This window comes from Barbus barbus (assembly GCF_936440315.1).
Source record: "Barbus barbus genome assembly, chromosome: 36".
NCBI classification, from domain to species: Eukaryota; Metazoa; Chordata; class Actinopteri; order Cypriniformes; family Cyprinidae; genus Barbus; species Barbus barbus.
In genome coordinates, this window is record NC_136714.1 from 26473439 (window position 1) to 26495913 (window position 22475).

General features: G+C 37.3%; 1 protein-coding gene across 1 annotated transcript; it reads left to right on the top strand.

Annotated features, from left to right (window-relative positions):
• The first annotated feature begins 4798 nt into the window (after positions 1–4798).
• On the top strand, positions 4799–22152 carry LOC306855912 (mothers against decapentaplegic homolog 7-like). Its single transcript, XM_079394864.1, has 4 exons — positions 4799–5854; positions 7049–7102; positions 11295–11366; positions 20951–22152. The coding sequence occupies exons 1-4, from the start codon at positions 5398–5400 to the stop codon at positions 21487–21489; spliced, it is 1122 nt and encodes a 373-aa protein (XP_079250990.1). The 5' UTR covers positions 4799–5397; the 3' UTR covers positions 21490–22152.
• Positions 22153–22475: the final 323 nt, after the last annotated feature.

Consider the following 22475-nt stretch of genomic DNA (forward strand, 5'->3'; position numbering starts at 1 on the left):
AAAGTAAAAATCATTCAAAACTATGACTAAAAAAATTAAAACTACCACTAAATTATCACTAAAAAATAAAAATCACTATTGCTAAAAAAAAAAAAGACAGACACAGTTCTGTTAAGGAAAAGAGTCCAACACCGTGGTATAATGAGCACACTCGGGCCCTAAAGAGAGCAGCCCCGGAAAATGGAGCGCAGCTGGAGAAAAACTCAATTAGTGGTATTTCGTATTGCTTGGCGGGAAAGTACCCTATCCTACAGAAAAACATTAAAAACTGCTAGATCTGTTTACTTTATGTCTCTTTTAGAAGAAAACAAACACAACCCCAAGTATTTATGTAATACAGTGGCTAAATTAAAAAAATATATAACATAAGCAGGTGCAGACATTACCCAGCAGCACAGTAGTAATGACTTTATGAACTACTTTACTTCCAAGATCGAAACAATTAGAGATAAAATTGTAACCATGCAGCTGTCAGCCACTGTATCGCATCAGATAGTGCACTATAGATCCCCTGAGGAACAATTCCACTCATTCTCTTCTATTGGAAATTAAGAATTGTATAAACTTGTTAAATCATCTAAACCAACAACCTGTATTTTAGACCCTGTTCCATCTAAGCTCCTAAAAGAGGTGCTTCCAGAAGTAATAGATCCTCTTCTGAATATTATTAACTCATCATTGTCATTAGGATATGTCCCAAAAACCTTCAAACTGGCTGTTATTAAGCCTCTCATTAAAAAAAACACAACTTGACCCCAAAGAATTAATTAATTACAGACCGATCTCGAATCTCCCTTTTCTGTCAAAGATATTAAAAAAAGTTAGTATCATAGTATCATCCTTCTTAGAGAAAAATTATATATGTGAGGATTTCCAGTCAGGTTTTAGACCATATCATAGTACTGAGACTGCTCTCATTAGAGTAACAAACGACCTGATTGTGGTTGTATCTCTCTATTAGTGCAACTGGACCTTAGCGCCACGTTTGATACTATCGACCACAACATTCTTTTAAATAGACTAGAAAATTATGTTGGCATTAGAGGAAATGCACTGGCATGGTTCAAATCGTACTTATCTGACTGCCATCAATTTGTGGCAGTAAATGAATAGGTATCATACCAATCGCAAGTGCAGTATGGAGTACCTCAAGGCTCAGTACTTGGCCCCTTACTTTTCACGCTTTACATGTTACCCTTGGGAGATATTAGGAAACATGGTTAGCTTTCACTGTTATGCTGATGATACCCAGCTGTAAATTTCTTCGCGACCTGACGAAACTTACCAATTTGCAAAACTAACGGAATGTATAGTTGATATCAAAAACTGGATGACTAGCAATTTCTTGCTGCTAAATTCTGAAAAAACAGAGGTGTTAATTATTGGACCAAAAACGTTTGCATGTAATAACCTAGATCACTGTCTAATACTTGATGGCTGCTCTGTAAATTCTTTGTCATCAGTTAGGAACCTAGGCGTACTTTTTGATAGCAATCTTTCCTTCGAAAAAAATGTTTCTAGCATTGGTAAAACTGCATTTTTCTATCTTAAAAATATATCTAAATTATGACCTATGTTCTCAATGTCAAATGCACAAACATTAATTAATGCATTCATGACCTCGAGGCTAGATTATTGTAATGCTTTATTGGGTGGTTGCTCTGCACGTTTAATAAACAAACTCCAGCTGGTTCAAAATGCAGCAGCTAGAGTTACTAGAACCAGGAAGTATGACCACATTAGCCCGGTTCTGTCAACACTGCACTGGCTCCCTATTAAACATCGTATACATTTTAAGATCTTGCTAATTACCTATAAAGCCCTGAATGGTTTGGCACCTCAGTATTTGAGTGAGCTCTTATCACACTATAGTCCTTCACGTCCGCTGCGATCTCAAAACTCTGGCCATTTGATAATATCTAGAATATCAAAATCAACTGCGGGCGGGAGATCGTTTTCCTATTTAGCGCCCAAACTCTGGAACAATCTACCTAACACTGTTCAGGAAGCAGACACACTGTCAGTTTAAATCTAGATTAAAGACCCATCTCTTTAACCTGGTTTACACATAATACACTATCGCATTTCTATAATTCAGATCTGTTAAAGGATTGTTACGCTGCATTAATTAGGTCAACCGGAACCGGGAACACTTCCCAAAACACCCGATGTACTTGTTACATTGTTAGAAGAATGGCATCTACGCTAATATTAGTCTGTTTCTTTCTTATTCCGAGGACACCGTAGCCACCCAGATCCAGACTGTATCCAGATCAGATGGTGGATCAGCACCTAGAGATGACCTCTACAGCCAGGACACCTAGATGAGCCCCAGAGACTGATCCCCAGTGAAGACCCTGTCTCCAAGACGGCCATTGGGACAAGACCACAGGAACCAGATGAGTCCTTTGCACAATCTGACTCTGCTTTAGTCTAGATTTAAACTGCTGATTTTGTCTGGCCAGAGGAGAATGACACTATTTCCACAAACTATTTCCCAGTCTATATACTGTAAAGCTGATATAAAGCCACCCAGCTTTATATCAAGCCGATGTAAAGCTGCTTTAACACAATTTGCGCTATACAAATAATGTTGACTTGAGTTGACGTGACAGTTCGTTTATACTCTGCATTTTCTATTCTGCTTTCGTTTCTCTCTCACAGCGTGACCTTTGACCTCATCAATAGGGTCAGCTTCCTGTGATCTGTTGTTTGGGTTTCTAGCAGTCAATTGATCTGCTTCAGTGTGAGACGCAGGAATTCTCTGAAATTCACATCAGCAGGACGAATCCACTTGACACAATGTGAACACATGCTGGATCTACACAAAACTGTATAATGCTGTATATGTAGGCCTTTCATAGGTGTTTTTAGTTATAAGAATAACTGATTAGTATATCAGGCCATGAACCACACGAAGCGGCTTCTGGTTTCTCCAGTGGAGTGACGTCTGTGAGATCTGCTCATTTATTAGAGCCGCAGGCAGAGATTGAGCTGAGCTGTCCTCCGTCATATCTTCATCTGCATCTGAGCTTCATGCAGTTTCTTGCTGATCTATCAGGTGAGTCCATGTTTGTTAAATAAACAGCTGTTTTGTGCCTAAAGTCATGAAAGTCATTCACTCACAGGTCAGTCAGTGTTGCCAAAACTAACAAATACCTGACACAGGGCATTTTTTTTTTGATTACATTAAATAAATGTATAAAATAAAAGCATACATGCATAGATAAAAGAATCCATGATAAATTAAGGAAATAAATTATTTAAATAACAGTAAATCAAGGACTGAAAGAATTTATAATGATTTTTTACTTATAAATTTAGGATAATAAATAAAAAAAATTACTCTGTTAAAATGAGAAAATGATTAATAAAATAATCAAAATATAAATAAAAAGCTGTAATTAGAAAGGATATAAAATATTTCAAATGTAATTATTAAAGATGGATAGACAGTCGTGAATGTGTGACAGCAGCAGATCTTCATGCATCATTATCTTCTTCTCTGGTGCCCCTGTAGTAACTCTCGCTCTGTGTGTGTGTGTGTGTGTGTGTGTGTGTGTGTGTGTGTGTGTTATGGAATGATGTGATCGTGAAGTGTGAAGCTGTTTATTTCACTTATTTAATTCATTCATTCATTAATTTATTATTCTGAACTGTGGCAGGTTCGCGTCACCTTCGTGACGTCATCGTGAAAGGAGGCACGCAAAGTCATTGTGAGCGCGCACGCAGCCCGTCTGTCATGCGGCGCACGCCGTTGATCTGAGGTCGCGACCCCTTTATTCCCCAAAAACTCCGCGAAACGGTTCAGGGTTTGAGAGGAACAGCAGACAGGCGAGCTGTTTGTGAGACTGAACCGTGACTCATCTGATGCACCAAAACCCTGCACATACTCAGAAAAAAGATTTTCATTACCGTTACTGATTCTTTCAGCCGCGCGCGCGTGTGTGTGTGTGTGTACTTTGACTGTGAAATATTTCTCACCAATAGGCGGCAGCAGTTCATGTGTTCTTATACAGAAAGGAACATGTTCACCCATTTACAAACACTGCCAATATAATAATAATTATTATTAAAATAATTAAACTATTTTTCCAACATCTAAATATCATATACACTACAAAAAAGTACGTATTGTGTATAACAAGAATATTCAAGTTAATAAAGTATTATATTTTTTTTTAGTATATTTAGATAATACATTATATAATAATGAATTTTAAGTAATACGTTTTATTAGAATATATAATAATAATGGTTGATAAATAATTATAAAAATATACAGTTATAATAGTAAATAATTTGACAAATAATGTAATAAAATAAAAACAATTTACAAAAATAATTGTATTTATTATTTTGTTCCAAAGTCAAATATATATCACATATATTATATCTATGCATATGTATTATTTTTGTTAATTCAGTATATTTGTATTCAAATTTCACAATTTATTTCATGTCATGACAGCATCATAAACATTTGAATGTGTGTGCGTGTGTGTGTGTGTGTGTGTGGTTCATTCTTAATGTGAATTTACCTGCGCGTCTGGCGCCAGTGTTTCTCTTCATAGCACAACAACACAAACAGCCTCTAATTCCATCTGTTACACTGTAACTTTATAAACTCCGCGTCCGATGTGTCAGTCTGATGTACATGTTACTTTGTTTTATATTTGCGCAACACAATCACTTTTTCCTGCCTGTTCTATTTTTTTTTTTTTTTTTTTTTTTTTTTTTAAAGCGACAGGGTGTCTAGACAATCACATGACCTCCGGCGCGCCAATGAGAGACGCGGACACACACACACACACACATACACCGAGAGAGAGAGAGAGAGAGAGAGAGAGACAGGCGTCTGATCTTCATCTCGTTCTCAGTCCTTCAGTTCTTCATCGACTCGGAAACTTCCCCGCGTCTGCGCTCTGGAGACGGATATATGTGGATATTTGGAGCGTTGTATTATCGTACCGTGCGAATTGTCGTGAGAGGTTTTCTTCAGCGGGTTCTGATGTGGATTTTACGGCTTTTGTCTGTCCGATCCGAGCTGCAGATTTGATGTCAAACGAAGAAAACGGCAGATTAATCATCCCCAACCCGAGCGATCGCTGTGGATTACGCGCGGACTCGTTTCTCGTGGACCGGTTCCGATGATTGCGCACTGACATCAGATCCGAGACCGTGTCCAGAAAACCCAGACAGTCGTTTCAGCTTTTCCCTTTTGGATTCCGTGAGGTGAAATATTAAAGTCTGGCGTATGAAACGGATCGCGTCCGCTTCTCCTGCTCGCCGTTTCTCCGCCGTCTGCTCTGCGCCTGTGGATTCGGACCTCCGGATCTTCATGACTTGCGGACAAAATGGCCGTTTTGTAGCCGGGGAACCCTCTTGTCGTCCCGCATGTTCAGGACCAAACGATCGGGGCTCGTCAGGCGACTCTGGAGGAGCCGTGCGCCCGCGGAGGGCGACGGAGACGCGGACACCGGCGGCGCCGCGGGCTGCTGCCTCGGGAAACCTGGCGCCAGTAAGCCTAACCCCGGCACCGAGGCCGAACTGAAGGCGCTGACGTACTCGGTCCTGAAGAAGATCAAGGAGAAGCAGCTGGAGGTGCTCCTGCAGGCGGTGGAGTCCCGCGGCGGAGCGCGGAGCCCTTGCCTCCTCCTGCCGGGCAAAGCGGACGCCAGGCTGGGTCAGCAGTCGTTCCCGCTGCCGCTGCTGCTCTACAAGGTGTTCCGGTGGCCGGACCTCCGGCATTCCTCGGAATTAAAGAGACTCTCTTGCTGTGAATCTTACGGGAAAATCAACCCGGACCTCGTGTGCTGCAACCCGCATCATATGAGCAGACTGTGCGAGCTCGGTACGACCGTCTCTCCTCTCACAGATCTAGAGCTGTTTTCAGAAATAATGTGATCAATCTGCATCTTTCTCTCACATACGCGTTATTATAGTTTGTGAAATACATATAGGGGCTTATTCTGGCTCTTCTGTACAGATGATCAAGTATAAAGTGCTCGTATAGGACTATAATAACATTCACATAACAGTGGCGTTTAATTACAGCTCCGAATGGAACAGAATAGAATAGAGGAGAAAAGCATGCAGGGGATTTGAACTAAAATTATTCTGGCTGTTGTAAATGTTTCATATAGTGCTTATGCAGTACTATAATAACACAGCATGTTTATAGATGTATGTGTGTGTTTAGTAATATAATATAGAATAGAGAAAAGGTTTCAACTAAACATTTTGGCTTTTATATGCAGAAGATCATAACAGAATAGAATGAAATAGAGAAAAAAGATCATATATATTTAGTAACATAATTGAGAATTGTATGAGAAGAATTGTATTCTTATTATTTTAATTTTATTCTGTTATATAAGAAGAGTTCTTTTGCAAAAACATAACTTAAAGTTTCAAAAAATGTTCCAAAATCATGTTTTTTCAGTTGGGTTGTTTTGATTCAATAATAATAACTTAAAAATACAGCTAACTAACACAACACAATAAAAACATAACACAACAAAAAACATGATTTATGAAAATTAATAACTTCTAAGATTAAAAAAATCTTCTCATATAACCTCTCTATATATAAAGATAAATACAAGAAATATTTTTGACAAATAATGCACATTCTTGCATTCATATGTGGTCTGTTTGGTAGTTAGCTGAACCAACTGTTTCATCAAATAAGTGTCTTGTATGAGCTACTGGTTATAATTATTATTCTCATACAGTGATGAATGTTGTGTTTCCATGTGGATAAATGCAACAGAGTTTTCAGCTGGACTGGACCTCCAGTCTGTGGTTGTTCATGTGAAACCCGCCAGAGGCCCCAGTGTTCAGTGAAGTTAGTTTGCAGTGATCAGTGTGTGTGTGTGTGTGTGTGTGTGCGGAGTCTGGCGCCAGGCAGCCGTGTGTTTATCAGAGCTGTCCTGCCTGTAACCCTCAGCACTACACAAACACTTTTCCCAGAGAATGCCAGGCCTTATCATCAGCCCACATCTCCACTCACAGCCTCTCTCTCCCTCTCTCTCTTCTCCTCCAGAATCCCCCCCACCCCCGTACTCAAGATATCCCACCGATTTTCTTAAACCACCTGGTAAGTTGAACTTTCTTCTTGAATTTAAGCAGATGTGGAGTCTTTCAAAAAAGGCTTGAGTTGTTTGCAATGAAGTTGTTTTTTTATACCATGGTAATACCATGGTATTCTCAGTATTTAAATACTATCCTTTCTTAAACCATCTTAAAAACTGAATATTTAAACAGATTTTGAATCTTAAAAAAAAAGTTTGAATTGAAAACTGCTTGCAATTAAGTTTTTTTCCCACATTTACTCTGGTAATACCATGGTATTTTTGTGCCATTTAAATACTATCCCTAAGATTAATTTGATGTGGAGTCTTCAAAAAGTTAAATTTTACTTGAAAATAGCTTGCAATTAACACCATGGTATTCTCACCATTTAAATATCATTCCACCAATTTTCTTAAACCACTTGGTATGTTTAAGTTTCATCTTAAATTTAAGCAGATGCGGAAAAAAGTTTTGTTTGAGTTCAAAAATAGCTTGCAATGAAGGTTTTGGACATGTACTCTGGTAATACCATGATGTTTTTACCACATATATACTATGGTGCTTGAATATGGTAATCATTTAGTACACTTCTATATGTAATGATACTGTTTTGTAAATCTTAGTAAGTTTGCTATGTTGTACCATGGTAATAATGTGGTATATGAAGATAGTAATTATTTTGTGGCATGATTTCATTCATACTTTAGTGTTTCTACCATAGTACTGAATCATTACCATACTTAAGTATCACTTCTCTAAGATGCTAATTGCTAGAACTTGGAGCAAATGCATGAATAGCACAGTATATGAATATGGTAATGATTCGTTGTGTAATAGACGTTATGATGTTGTTTGGTCCGAATGATGCAAGGGGTTTGAATGATTGCGAGGGGAGAAGACGAGGACGTGGATCACATAAAGGAAAAGCTGAGAGAGCTGATTTATCTGCCGAATTAATCTGAGGTTTTGGGAGTGTCTTTTTGCATCTTTCCTCTGAGCGTTTACGTTCTCTCTACCCATAATGTCGTATGGCTCTTGAGCATGTCCTGTATATTGGCTTCAGATAAGCGTGTTGTGTTTGGCAGCATCCTGGATGAGGTTTCCTGCCGATCGCCCCGTAAAGATCCTTCCCAATCCCAGCCAAAACTGCTCTGTTAAACAGTATCACTTACACATTGAGCAATCCAGCCCAGCTTCGACGAGTGCCTGTTTCCAAATCCTTTCTTTGAGCCCCGATAATGTTTATAGTTACGTGTGTGTGTGTGTGTGTGGGAACGACTCTACGCTGACTGACATTGGCTCTCGATCTTGGAGTCATTCTTTTATGAATCAGTTTGGGGTTTCGGAGCGACCGAGAGAAAAAGCAAGAATGTGAACGAGAAAAGGCGCCGCGGTGGAGGACAGGAAAGCCAGTTTGGGGAGGACATTTCCTGTGAGGACACACACACACACACACACACTTCCATTAGCTGCGTTCGCCTCTTGGACGCGAGACAGAGAACAATAGAAGACGGGCGATTTTCTCTGATTGAAAGAGAGAGTGACGCTGAACGCTGGGAGGAAGTTATTCATCGCTTGTTCGAGAGTGTGACTGTGTCTCATTGATGACGTCAGGGCGAGGGAGACAGCTTGACAATGGTTTAGGGCGACTGTCACATTCACACGTTGTTGATGTCTAGGTGAGATGAAACAGCCGTTGGTGCAAGTGCATTTGCATATCAATCACTTTAAGCTCTCAGACGCAAACATTCACACTTATAATGACAAAGAAAGCAAAGTTTAGCCAAGAACTAGTGAAATGTCGTTAGCTTTGCTAAATTCTAGAAGGGTTCGGTTGACTTGCAAATGCTTTTGTGTGCGGAGGGGATTGTGGTTGTCATTTTAGCCACATCACGGGATCCGTTTACACGCTAGACTCGTCTGATTTGAGTCTTAAAGACGTTTGGATCTCTGAAGGTTTCAGTGTAGATATTGAGTGAAGCTTGTGCTTGTGATGGATCGAATGGTCCAAGACGGACAGCTTCAAAGCAGTTTTTGCTCCCTGGAAAATGAATCATAACTTGTTTGAAGCTGCTGCTTGATCCCACATCTTTTCCTCGCTCACTTTCTCTCTCTTTGTGGTCAGGTTCAGGTTTGACCGTGTGTCTCATTAGACTGACCACAGCTCAGGGAATGTGTCCAACTCCCAAGGTTGCTTCCGAAAGTGACACCATTTCACAATTTATGCTCACAAATTGGCTAATTTTTCGAAAATACCATCTAATGCTAAACTTAAAAACTCATCATCCTCACACGTGGTAGAATGTCACTGTGGTACATTCTGTATATAGCAATATTGTATATAGCAATTCCACTGTACATTCTGTAAATCTTATCTTCATTTACTCTGCACTTATATGTATATAAAACACTATATTCTTGCACTTCTGGTTAGATGCTAACTGCATTTCATTAGCTCTGTACTTGTACTCTGCATAAATGACAATAAAGTTGAATCTAATCTAATCTAAACATGTCCAAAAACTCATGGTAAATCAATGATATGTCTTAGATGTCAGTGGAAATCGCCCTCGAGAAGCGATTCACAAAATCTTGTGATGTTGTTAAATGGTAACATAACATGAAAGTAAACAAATCAAATATTGAAACTTTTTAGTAAGTGTTTAATTTTTATTTAAAATGTAGTTAGTTACTAGCTTTTCATTAATTCATGAACCCCTTGCAGAAAACACATTAGATATCGCTATGCTTTGTGTATGTATTTGTGAACTTTATTATTTTAATCGTATTTATGTCGGGATTTACAACGTTAGAATCTTGTCATGACGCTAAAGGCATTAAAATGATTCATGTTTAATCCTACATTTAGTCACTAAATGTTTCACAAATACATTTAAACAAAGCTAATTTGAGCAGTCTTTTTAAATATGGTAATACAGGCTAATGCTAATGCTAACTTGTGGAGAGCTTTGCAAAATCCCATGTTAGGGTTAGGGTTAGACACTTGGGAATTTGAAAAGCACCTCACAAATTAGCATTATCCTGTTACTTTAGCAATTTAAACCTAAAGTTTCTCACTTCTTAACTTTGTTAGCATAAAAGTATTAACTAAACTAACTGCATAAATCAGATTTATGATTATATTTACCATAAATATACACTATGTAGCTGTTTATTTCTTGATCTGTTTTGGGAAACGGTTTCATTGTGTCTAGCATGCTAGTTCGTGTAAAGACATTGAACGAAATGGGCTAATTTCTATGTTCGACCACAAATTCAGTCAGCGAATTTAGCAAAAGCTAATTCGATGAGAAGTCTTGTTAAAGATAGTAAGCTAATGCTAACTTTTGAGGTGTTTTCAAAATCCCAAGTTTGGGATTTGGAAAAGTGCGTCAAGTTAGCATTAGCCTGTTCCTTTAGAAACCTAACGTTTTGGGCTTCTTTGTTAGCATAAACCATGTGTTCGCTAAACTGAATCAGATTTATGATTATATTTGCCATAAATCACTGCTTTTGGAGTGGTTTTCATTTAGCCAGATGCGCTAGTTCATGTAAACACATTGAACTGAATGGATTATTTATTTACTTGCAAATGATCCTTATTTAACTCCAAAACATGTAAAGCTAATTTGATGAGAAGTCAAACGTGTGAGTGCTACCTTGTGAGAATGCCTGTTCTTTTATCTTTGTTAGCATAAACCATGTGCTAGCTAAGCTGCTCTGAAGCAGATCTATGGTTATCTTTACATAAATGATCATTGTGACTGACATAGTTTCCCCTGCAGTTGTTTGATCACAGTAACTCCAGGATACTGATGTTAGATCCGAACATATGGAAACAATATTCCAGCCCCGTTTATTAAAGGGTTAACATGAAAGCTTGAGCGACAGGGTGTTTTTCCTGTCTACTCGCACGCCAATTAGAAAATTGACTGTACACCGTTTTCAAGGCTGCTGCTATTTCCTGACTAGCTCGTTGTTTTGGACTGGATGGAGTATATCCTGCTAAACACTGTATTGCTTGCTCGCTAATCACAGCTAGCTCTCTTGGCACAGACTTCAACCTCACAAACACTTTATTTATTTAGCATGACAGAAAAGTGGAAGGAGCCAGAAAATGAACGTCCGCTGGCTTCAAACGATTCGACCCAGAATGTATTTTTATCCTAAGAGCTGGTAACCCTGTGATTGACAGCTGTCACTCTGTTTCTCCGCAGATTCTCCAGGTTCTGTGCCTGCTTCCACTGAAACTGGAGGAACGGCGTATTCGGCCCCTATGGGGTTCACAGGTAAGAGCTCAAGACCGTCTTTGAACCCATTTGTGCTGATTTGGTGAATCCTAAACGGAGCCGAGGAGCTGGAAGAGAGAGAGTTGAAAGATTTGTTTGGACAGAGTTTCTTATATCGTCTTCTAAAACTAGCAAACACCACACAAACGAGTGCTAAAGTCAACATGAAATCAAAACGGACCATGTTTACTTCCTTCATGCACATTCCTGATCTTATCATGCACATTATTCCAAAGAACAGGTATTTGTCTTTGTAATCTTTCTTCAAAATGTTGTAACTCCCTGTGCATCTAAAAATACTTTCCTGATCCACTGATGTCTGCAAGGCCATGCAGTCTATTGGATGATGTTAACTAATAGACAACTAGCTATGTAGGCATTTTTTACCAAATTAAATCAATCAAATCTGTTTGATCAGAAACACATAGTACAGAAACGTTGTATTATTTATATTCTATTATAAATAAATGAATACTTGTGTTCTATTTAATATTATTTTGAATTAGCATTTATTTTTATAATACATTTTTTTTTATTTTAGTTTAAGATTTAGTTATGTGCCTTTTTTAATTGTTCATTTTTTATACATTTTTGTAATGTTTTATTTCATTTAATTGCCAAGGCAACATTTCGCATTGTAATTTTGTCATTTTTCTTAATGTATTTTTTTATATATATTTTGCTTTTGTCATTTTTGCTAGTGTTTTTTTGTATATTTAATTAAATATTTATTTTTTAATTTTAATATTCAACTTATTTTATTTCAATCAATAGCCAACATTTCTCATTTAAATTTTTTGCTTTTGTCATTTTTATTAATGCATGTTTTTTTTTTGTAGTATATATATATATATATATATATATATATATATATATATATATATATATATATATTTTAGCTTTAGTCATTTTAGTACTTATTTTATCTTAGTAAATAGCCAAGACAACATTTCTAATATTATATTCTAGTATTTATATTTTATTTTGACTTTATTTCAATAACTAAACCAATTTTTAATTCTTAAGTTAACAAAAACATCACTAATTTCATGTTAACTTATTTCAGTTAGCAGCCAAGGCAACATTTCTCATTTTTATTTCAGTTTTTTACAAATATTTATATTTCATTTCAGCTTTATTTCAATTAACGAAAACATTTTTTATAGTTTAATTTTAGTTGGCAATACATCACTGGTTTCATGTTGACTTTGCACTGTAAACAGGGGTAAATCGTATGTGTTTGTTGTCCTTTAGTAGACCAAACCTGGTCGCTCGTCCCGTCCTGAGCTCTGAACGCACACAAACAGCGGCGATTGTGTTTACGAGAGACCCTGAGAGAGCGAGAGAGGGATTCGTTTGGTCTAGGCCGGGTTCCTGCGTACAGATGGTTCTCATTACAGCGACTTTAAAGAGTTTTTATGATGGTGTTTAATTCAGCGCTGGGCGGAGTGAACGAGTGTGTGTGTGTGTGAAGGGTCTTTAGATGGGTTTTCAGATAAGAACGGCTAAATGATGGAAGCTTTACATAAACACATGTTAAAGTACTGCATTCTGTGTGTGTGTGTGTGTGTGTGTGTGCTGCTCCCTTTCCCTGGCCTCCACCGGCATTTGTTTTATGTTTCTTGTTTGTGTGTGTGTGGGATGAAAGATAGTCCCGGACAAACGCCTCCTCCCGACTCCATTTACATTTCTGACTGCGTTTGCGTCCTGCTTTCGTTCAGAGGTGTGTTTTTCCTGCTGAAACGAGTGAATGGAGCTCAGAGAGATGATTCGGGAGGAGAAAAGGTTTGAGGCAGAGGAAGAAAAGTCGGGCACACAGGAAACACACTCCCAATGAAAGCGTCTCTGACCTCCTAATTCACTCACTGCGATGAGACGGCAGAGAGACACTACGTAACATGCTTGAACTTAGATGTTGTATTTGAGTGTGTGTGTTTGGGATTATTGGATGAGAGTCTGAGCACTGTTTGTCCTGGTTAGTCTGAATTAAGAGTTAACCTTAATATGACAGACAGACTTCCTGTGCTGACAGACAGATAAAGGTTTTTTTTACAATAAGGTTTAATTTAGGTAATGCATTAGTTAACAGTGAGCTATACAGGTATGTGTGTATATATATATGTGTGTGTGTGTGTGTGTGTGTATTACAGCATTTATTCATCTTTGGTAATGTTAGTTAATAAAAATATTTAAAATTATGGTAAATAATGAAGTTAACTAATAAGACCTTATTTTAAAGCGTTTTCTGTTGGCTTACATTTCTGTTTTTTTATATATATATTTGTTTATATTTTATTTTAATAATACTACATATATATAATATAATCTATATTGACCAAGCCATTTTTTTAAGTTAATGTTTTCAATTTATTTTAAATTTAACCACTTGTAAATTAATGTGATTTTTTTTTTTTTTTTTAGTAATTTTGTGCTTTTGTAATTATTTTTCTTTAGTTTTTTTGGAATTGTGATATTTGTTATTTCTTTTTTAATACTTTAACAAACTTATTTTAAGTTCTAATTTAGGTTTACATTATTAGTCATTTTAGTATGTGCTTTTGACATTTTTTCTTAGTTTTTGTTTTGTAATATTTTTTTAAGTAATTTTAGTACTTCAATTTAACCCTTTTTTATGTCAGATAGTTGCCAAGGCAACATTTCTCATTTTAGTTGAAAACTAAAACACTTCATATTTTCACATGCACTTTGGTTGACTTCTATTCTTGAGTTTTTTTTGCTTGTTTTTCAAACAGATAAAGTTGAGTGCAAACTTTATTGCATCAGATCAATTGAACCTCATTTTAACTTGTATATGAAATATCTGTGCTTTGGATGTGGAGAAATGACTTGATTTTGGAAGAATCTCACCCAGTTAAGCTGTTTCCACTGATCTATAATCAGGTCTTTCTAAACGTCCCGCGAATGTCTGTAGGGCCCTCGGCGACCGTAATCCCCCCCTTAAGGGGCCTAAACGTTGTTACCGTGGTAACCTCGTGCCTCGTTCCAGGGTTGTTTGGGCTAGCCAAGGAGGAAAGGGCAGCACAGGAAATGACATCATGCCTCGGAGGAAAAAGCCTAGAGTCTTGGGTAGGGCCTCCCGGGCGCCTCCGCCGAGCGGAAAGAAAACATTACGAGAAAATGACACAAAAGCTGCTAGTTGAACGTCCAGAACAACTTAGTTTGACGACACGTTTTGAACTGTGAACGCTTTGTTGTGCTTTTCGCTCGTTACCGGCCACTTCCTCTGCCATCAAGCTAGAAGAGGAACATAGCAGAAGAAAGTCAGTAGGATCCAGACACCTATTTATGCAAATATTTTCTTAAACCGCAATCTAATCGCTTAACTAAACACACAGACAGACGGCATGTTTTCTCACGCACACGTGATCCGTTCATTCAGAAAGTCTTTCGCTGTCTCCGGTCTGACTGGCTGCTTGATCGCAATGAACAATTGAACATCACACTATTATTATTTACCGTCTAAAGGAGAATTAAAAAAATTGGGCGTCTCCACTCAACAGGCTCGACTGGTTGTCTAGACCTGGGTCTGGAAGGGAGTGCTGGTGGGGACGGGGAAAAGTTTATAATTAAAGTGTTAAAATAATTAAATAATACCTTTTTAAATAAATAAGAAGAAATAAATAAAAATGGAATAAAGTAAATTAAAATGATTAAAAAATATATATGGAAAAAGTAAATAAATGAAAATTAGACTAAAATAAAAGACATTAAATAAAACATAGAATAAGATAAAAACTAAATAGAAAAATAAATGAAATTAGGCTTTAAATAATTGACCAAAATAAGTTATTTGAGAGAAAAAAGCAAATAAAAGTTGATTAAAATAAATAAATATTAGAATAAAATGAATAAAAATGGATTAAAATAAAGAAATAAAATAGAATACAATAAATAAAATTTGGTTAAAATAACAATTATAATAAAATATATAAATAATTGTTTAATAAATAAAAATCAGGGAAATGTTTTTGATTATTATAAAGAATAAACTAAAATATTTAAATAAATAATAAACTGATTAAAATAAGTGTAAATTACTTTTTCGAAAAAATATTTGAATAAAATATCAATAAAATAATTAAATAAAAATCTGATTATAATAAATAAATAAATACTGCATAGTAGTATACAGACTAGAAAAACAACATAATAATGTAGCTTAATAGAAACTAAATATCTTTCAAATAACACTTGATCATATTAGGGATCTGTGGAATCTAAAAGATTGAAAACTCCTGGTGAAACGTTTTGGGTATGTGTGTGTGTGCGCACACACACACACACACATACATACACACACACACATATTTGGTTCCCACAGCGATTGTTAACATCCTGAATTCAGAACAATGGTGCTAGTTATTCCGATGATCACCATATCAACACTCATAAAACCAGTGGTGACACCAGATTTAGGCGAGACCGCCGTGGCTTTTTATTGGTGGAGAGAGTTAAACTGCTGACCTTTGACCTCATAATCAACACGATATCATAAACGGTTTCCTTTGGCCTGACACTCCCACGGCGAGCGTACAGTATACAACCTGAGCGTCGTAAAATCCCAGCCGTCTGATCCACGTATTAGAGCACAATGGAGGACGACGTGAAGTATTTCCTGTGCGTTGCAGGTTTTCCTGACTCTGTGTGTGTGTGTGTGTGTGTGTGTTATGTAATGGCTCTCGGTCTAATTGCCAGTTTCCTTTATTGACTTCCAAACAAAGAAGTTGCCAAACATTTCTGTCCCTCTGTCCATCCATTGGTCCGTCTGCGTGTGTCTCGGTGGAGCGCGTGTGAGATTGTTGTTATGATAGCGACGCCCGAGGAAAAAGATCATATTTATAGAGCTGTAACTGACACACACATCAGAGAAGTTGCCTCCGGGTTTGTTTGTTTAGTTGGTATTTGCATGATGAATCCCAAACGTCTGCCAGTTATGTGCAATCATTTCGTCTGCACACGAACTCTAGCGCTGGCGCTTCTATCTATGCAAACCCTTGTTTGTAGTTCAGATGATTACCAGAAGAGGCGCTGTGCTGTGGACGTTTTTCTTCTATAGCTAGCTGTAAAGCTGCAAGATTGAATCTTAGTAAATACATGTTAAATATTAGTATTGTACTTCTGCAGTTGTACTGTAAAATAAAATTATTATTATTTGTAAAATACTCATTTTTCTATTTTACAGTGAAATGTTATAATAATGTTTCTTATTTTAAGTTTAGTAATAATAATCACAATAACAATTTTAAAATAATTTTCTTAAAATATGATTAATGTTATTCTTAAATATTACTTTTTTATTTTACAGTCAAATGTTACAATAGTAATGTTTTTTATTTTGTTCAATTTATGTAGTAGTAGTAATAATCATAATAAATATTTTTTGTCTTAAATACAACATTTTTCAGTTTACAGTGAAATATTACAATTGTGATACTTATTTTAATATTTTTCATTTAGTAATAATAATGGCAGTAACAGTATTTTTTGTTTTACAGTTAAATTTTACAATCGTAATGTTTCCTATTTTGTTTAACGTTTTTATTTAGTAATAAGAATCATAAAAACAATAATAAAAATTATTATTATTATTATTTAAATATTTTTATTTTATAGTGAAATATTACTATCATAATGTTTCCTATTTTGTTGAATATTAAAAATATAATTATTATATTGATATGTAATCACAAAATTGTACGGCCATACAGAGAAACACAGCAAACCTGAAAAAAAACATAAAAGTTGCAATTTGATTTTTTTTTTTTTTTTTTCTCAAATAATTTGCTTCTCTGTTTGTGCATACTTGTGTTATTGGCATCTGAAGACTTCACATCACCCATGTTGAATGTCATTGTGTGCTGCCGTCATCATTGGTTTAGGTTTAGGCCCCTGACCTCTGACCCCTGACCTCATGGCAGCTCGCTGGATTCACGTCCGCACGCCGTTAGCGGATAAGAGCGCCAGCTGGTCGTAAAAGAAGCCGTCGCCTCCCGTGAACCTGAGCCAGACGAGAGACGATCAATAAAAACACCGACTTCCCTCCTGTATGTGTGTGTTTGTGTGTGTGGAGACAGACAGAAATAATCATTAACTTCTCTAGACGGCTGAGTGACTTGTCTGTGTGTGTGTGTGTGTGATTCCATTAGATGTTCTGCTGGTTTTTTGTTCGTGTGATGTACAAAGTTTAAAAAGCTGAGTCTCCTTCAATGGAAAAACTTTGCCTGACTTATGCCAAAAACGCCACTGTGTGTGTGTGTGTGTGGTATTCGAGCGCAAGTTTTCTGTTGTAGTTTTTCTGGATACCATTTCATTTTTTTTCTCAAATTCTGTTTTGTTTATTTGTTTGTTTATAAATTTCATGCTTTGTTTTCATTTTTCTGGATTCTGTTTTAATTGTTTAATTCAATTTTTAATCATTAAACAGCCTGTCTATTCAATTGAATTCATAAAATGTAGTATACTGTAATACATTATAATAAAATGAAAATACAAATAATTTACAGTAGGACTGCTTTTTTCCAAATAGAATGCTGTACTGTATAAAATTAAAACTTTCATTTAAAAATCTCTTGATATTCTTAAATATATTAATGTTAATGGCTAAAATCAATATTATTATTTAGTCTTTTTTTGGCAGTTTGTCATGAAGACCCTTGAGTTTCTGTGCAGTAACGAGCTCATTGAGCTCTAGTTGAGAGCGTTTGGACTTCAGGATGTCAACTGAAGGCTTGAGGCTGTAGAAGACGTGTGTGTGTGTGTGTGTGTGTGTGTCATGTTGCACGCTCTATTTCAGGACACTCTCTGCGTCTGGCTGTCACCATGTCATTCGGGGTGACACTATGGTCATCCAACTGACCGACACCGAGACGCCACACACACACAGCAGTAAATACATAACCTATACGCACAAATCCGTTCACACTCAAGTACCTGTGCAGTTGTGGCTCTAGTTGAATAAACACTGTGTCGTCCGAACACACACACACACACACAGAGGTCTGTTTGATGTATGATTTGTCTGCGCGTGTGTGTGTGTGTGTTACTCAGGTTTGCTTGCTGTTCACGGTGTCGTCAGAGAGACTAGTCAACTATTAAGACTGAAATAGCATCAGTCTGGCACATAGCAACCACACACACACACACACACACTAAACATTAAACAGCTAGTTGTGTGTCAGTATAAAGACTCCTCTATATAATGAGCCGCCTCCGTATAATAGTAAACAGGAAATTGACGCTGTTCTGTACTATGCTTCAATGATGGTAATACTGTTAAATATTGATATATAGACCATGGTATTGGAATGGTATTGCTGTGGTTTTTACATTGATGCTCATCTGAATGACAATTTGTCATTCACAAAGACTTTTATGCACACCAAGACTGTATTTTTTAATTAAAAAAAAACAGTAAAAAATTTAAAACATTTTACAATTTAAAATAACTGTGAACAATTTGAATATATTTTAAAATGTAATTTATGTTTGTGATGATAAGCTGAATTTTCAGCATCATTACTCCCGTCTTCAGTGTCACGTGATCCTTTAGAAATCATTCTGACACATCACTGTACCATGGTACGGTACTTCCACAGTATATTTAAAGTATTTACTCGGTGTTATCTTTTATGATTCAGTAATACGGTGTTATTTTAATATATACCTTGATACAGTTTGATTATTGTATTCACATACAATGCTACTTAAATGGCACTTTAAGCTCTTCAAAGCATATAATGGTATTACTATGGTAACCCATCCAAACAAGCATGTTTGTAAAGGTTGTAATGATGGCTCTACCTACTCTAGTCATCAACTTAGTCTGGGCTGGTGCGTAATTAACTATACTGCTAAATTACGGCCTACTCACCCGATCTGCGATTAAAGAGAGACTGTCCTTACTGTGGACAAACAAAGAGCCCAGATGACTAAAGAACTGCTTAACTTTAATATTGTATATTAACCGGACGTCAGATACATTTTTTTTTTCACTGAAAGCATGAAAGCTTTGTGTTTAATATTCAGAGCAAGATGTGAACCAATGTTATTTCCTGTAGGCGGAGCTAAGTTGCATATAGTTCATTGCATTATTATTATATATTTGGTGTGTCTTCTATATTGTTACATCACCAAGCTCAGAATGGGCGTTGACAGCGGATTGCTCTCCTATCGCTGTCAAAACTGCCGTTAGTTGGCGGAGGCGAGCACAATTGCAGATTTATTGTTGCACTGACGTCAGAACATTGTTCGGGTTGGCGTACGGAACAGAGACGAATGATAAGCAGTACTGCTAATGTAAACAAGCGCTGGAGGCCAGTGGCGCTGCTCTGTGCGGGGCGGCAGATTCCTCACATTCCGTCGCTGCCTCTCGTGAACGCTGAAATTAAGGATGCAAGATATGTTTGGCAGAGCTCAGGATGGTTTTCCTGGACAGAAGGCATGCGCTGGTGTGAAAGTGTGTGTGTGTTTACCTATTTGTGCTAGTGTTCCCATCTAATCTAGTCAGTTTATCTCCTCAGCTCTCTCCTTCCATCCTCAACAACACTTTGTTCACTTTTGGAAACTCTAGTAAAGCCAGTTTCTGATGGGTCTTACTGGTCCAAGTTGGTCACAAACTATTGGTGGTTTTGGTTTTAGCCCAATAGACCATCTTGGTCAGGCTGGAAGAGCTTGTAGACCACCTTGGATCAGCAATTACTAATTTGGCCACCTTGATCTAGTATCTACTGGTTTTTCCAGCAGGGATTTAGTGATGAAGTTAAATTGTCATAAATAATATTTGGTTCTTGTTGGAAAGTCCAGTGAAGCCAATATCTGGTGGTTCTTGCTGGTCCAAGTTGGTCATAATCTAGTCTAGATGGTTAATCAGTTGGTAGACCATCTTGGTCAGGCTTGAAGACCTCCTTGGACCAGCAAGTACTAGTTTGATCACCCTGTTCTGGCATCTTTTAGATTTTCCAGCAGGGATTCAGTGAAGTTCACTTAATGAGGTTAAATTGGCATAATTAATAATTGGCTCTCTCTCTTTCAACACTTCGCTCACTTTTACTCTGTTGGAAACTTTAGTAAAGCCAATTTCTGATGGTTCTTACTGGTCCAAGTTTGCTATAGTCTATTCTAGATGGTTAATCAGTTGGTCTACCCATTGGTGGTCTTTGTTTTGGCTTGCTAGACCATCTTGGTCAGGCTGGAAGAGCTTGTGAAACCATCTTAGATCAGCAAGTGCCAGTTTAACCACCTTGATCTAGTTTTTCCAGCATGATTAATTGAAGTTCACTTGATGATATAATGAATAATTGGCTCTCTCTTTCCTTCCTCAATCCACTCTTTGTTCACTTTTACGCTGTTGGAAACTCTAGTAAAGCCAATTTCTGATGGTTCTTACTGGTCCAAGTTGGTCATAATCTAGGTTAGATGGTTAATCAGTTGGCATACCCGCCATTGAGTACTAGTTTGACCATGTTAATTTGGCATTTCCTTGCTTTTCCAGCAGGGATTCAATGAAGTTCACTTGAAGTTAAACTGGCATAATGAATAACCACATCTGTCTTGTCTCTCTGTAGATTCCCTGGCTCTTCAGGAGCATGGAGAACAGCCTCACTGGTGTGTTGTGGCGTACTGGGAGGAAAAGACCCGCGTTGGGCGCCTCTACTCCGTCCAGGAGCCATCTCTGGACATCTTTTATGACCTACCTCAGGGCACGGGCTTTTGCTTGGGCCAGCTCGCCTCCGACAACAAGAGTCAACTGGTGCAAATGGTTCGGGCCAAGATCGGCTACGGCATCCAGCTGAGCCGCGAACCCGACGGTGTGTGGGTGTATAACCAGAGTTGCTACCCCATATTCATCAAGTCAGCCACACTGGACAACCCCGACTCGCGTACGCTGCTGGTGCATAAAGTATTCCCCGGCTTTTCCATCAAGGCCTTCGACTTCGAGAAGGCGGGAAGCCTACAGCGGCCCAACGACCACGAGTTCAGCCAGCAGCCGCGGACGGGCTTCACCGTGCAGATCAGTTTCGTGAAGGGCTGGGGGCAGTGCTACACCAGGCAGTTCATCAGCAGCTGCCCCTGCTGGCTGGAGGTCATATTCAATAACCGATAACAGCGAGCCCCACCCCCTCACCACACCCCTCATTCCTTCATGGAGACAGACTAGCCCTTACCTTTTATGGACTGTGTTGTTTTTCTGTTTTGTTTTTCGCCAGAAGTTCTCCGGATGTTTTACGAGAGAAATGGAAAACGGAAGCTGACGTGGACTTGTTTAATAAATGACTAAGATTTAATTAAGTGAAATAAAAGCTAAAATGTATTTTATGTTAAATATAAATATATTATTACCTGTAAATACGAAGTTTTATATGCATTGTTATTTATGTATTGTGCAATGTGTTGATGAGAAAAAGAGATGCACTTTGCTTAATATAAATGCAAACAAAGAAATGCCAAAATAAAACAAAAAATACAGAATACATCTCTAAATTTGTGTTTGTTTCGCGAATCCACTGGTTATTGTAAGTCTAACTGTTCAGGAGTTTTATTTATCTTAGTGTCATTTTGTTTCTAGTCTTTGTCACCCACAAATTAAACATTTTAGCAGAGATATAGAAATCTTCTAGAAATTTCTCTATTCATTACACCGTAAACAGACAAAATAATGAACTAAACTATTACAATTAATGACTTAAAATATTTTTATGCTCAGCTCTAAAATATTTGTAAAGATATATTCAGTATTTATTTTTATTAAAAAATATAAACATACGTCATGTGTATAGTGTATGTCTATTTTTTCTTATGCTAAATTATTTAATATATAGATATACTCAGTCTAGTAATCATGATCAACTGTAAAAGTCATGGAAATGCATTGGTCAAAAGTGGTTCATGCAGAACTAATGACCCATTTTATTTCCATCTGTGTCATGTTTTAATATTTAATGAGGCTTCATAGACTATGTGAATGAGCTTGTGTGAGAAAATTCCCTCAGTCTACCTCGAATGCCCCGTGGGCCGGTTGTGTGCCAGGAACAGCAGGTCTCTGGGGGAGGGGAAGCGTCTGCGAGCCGTCTAGACGAGTGCCACACCTCC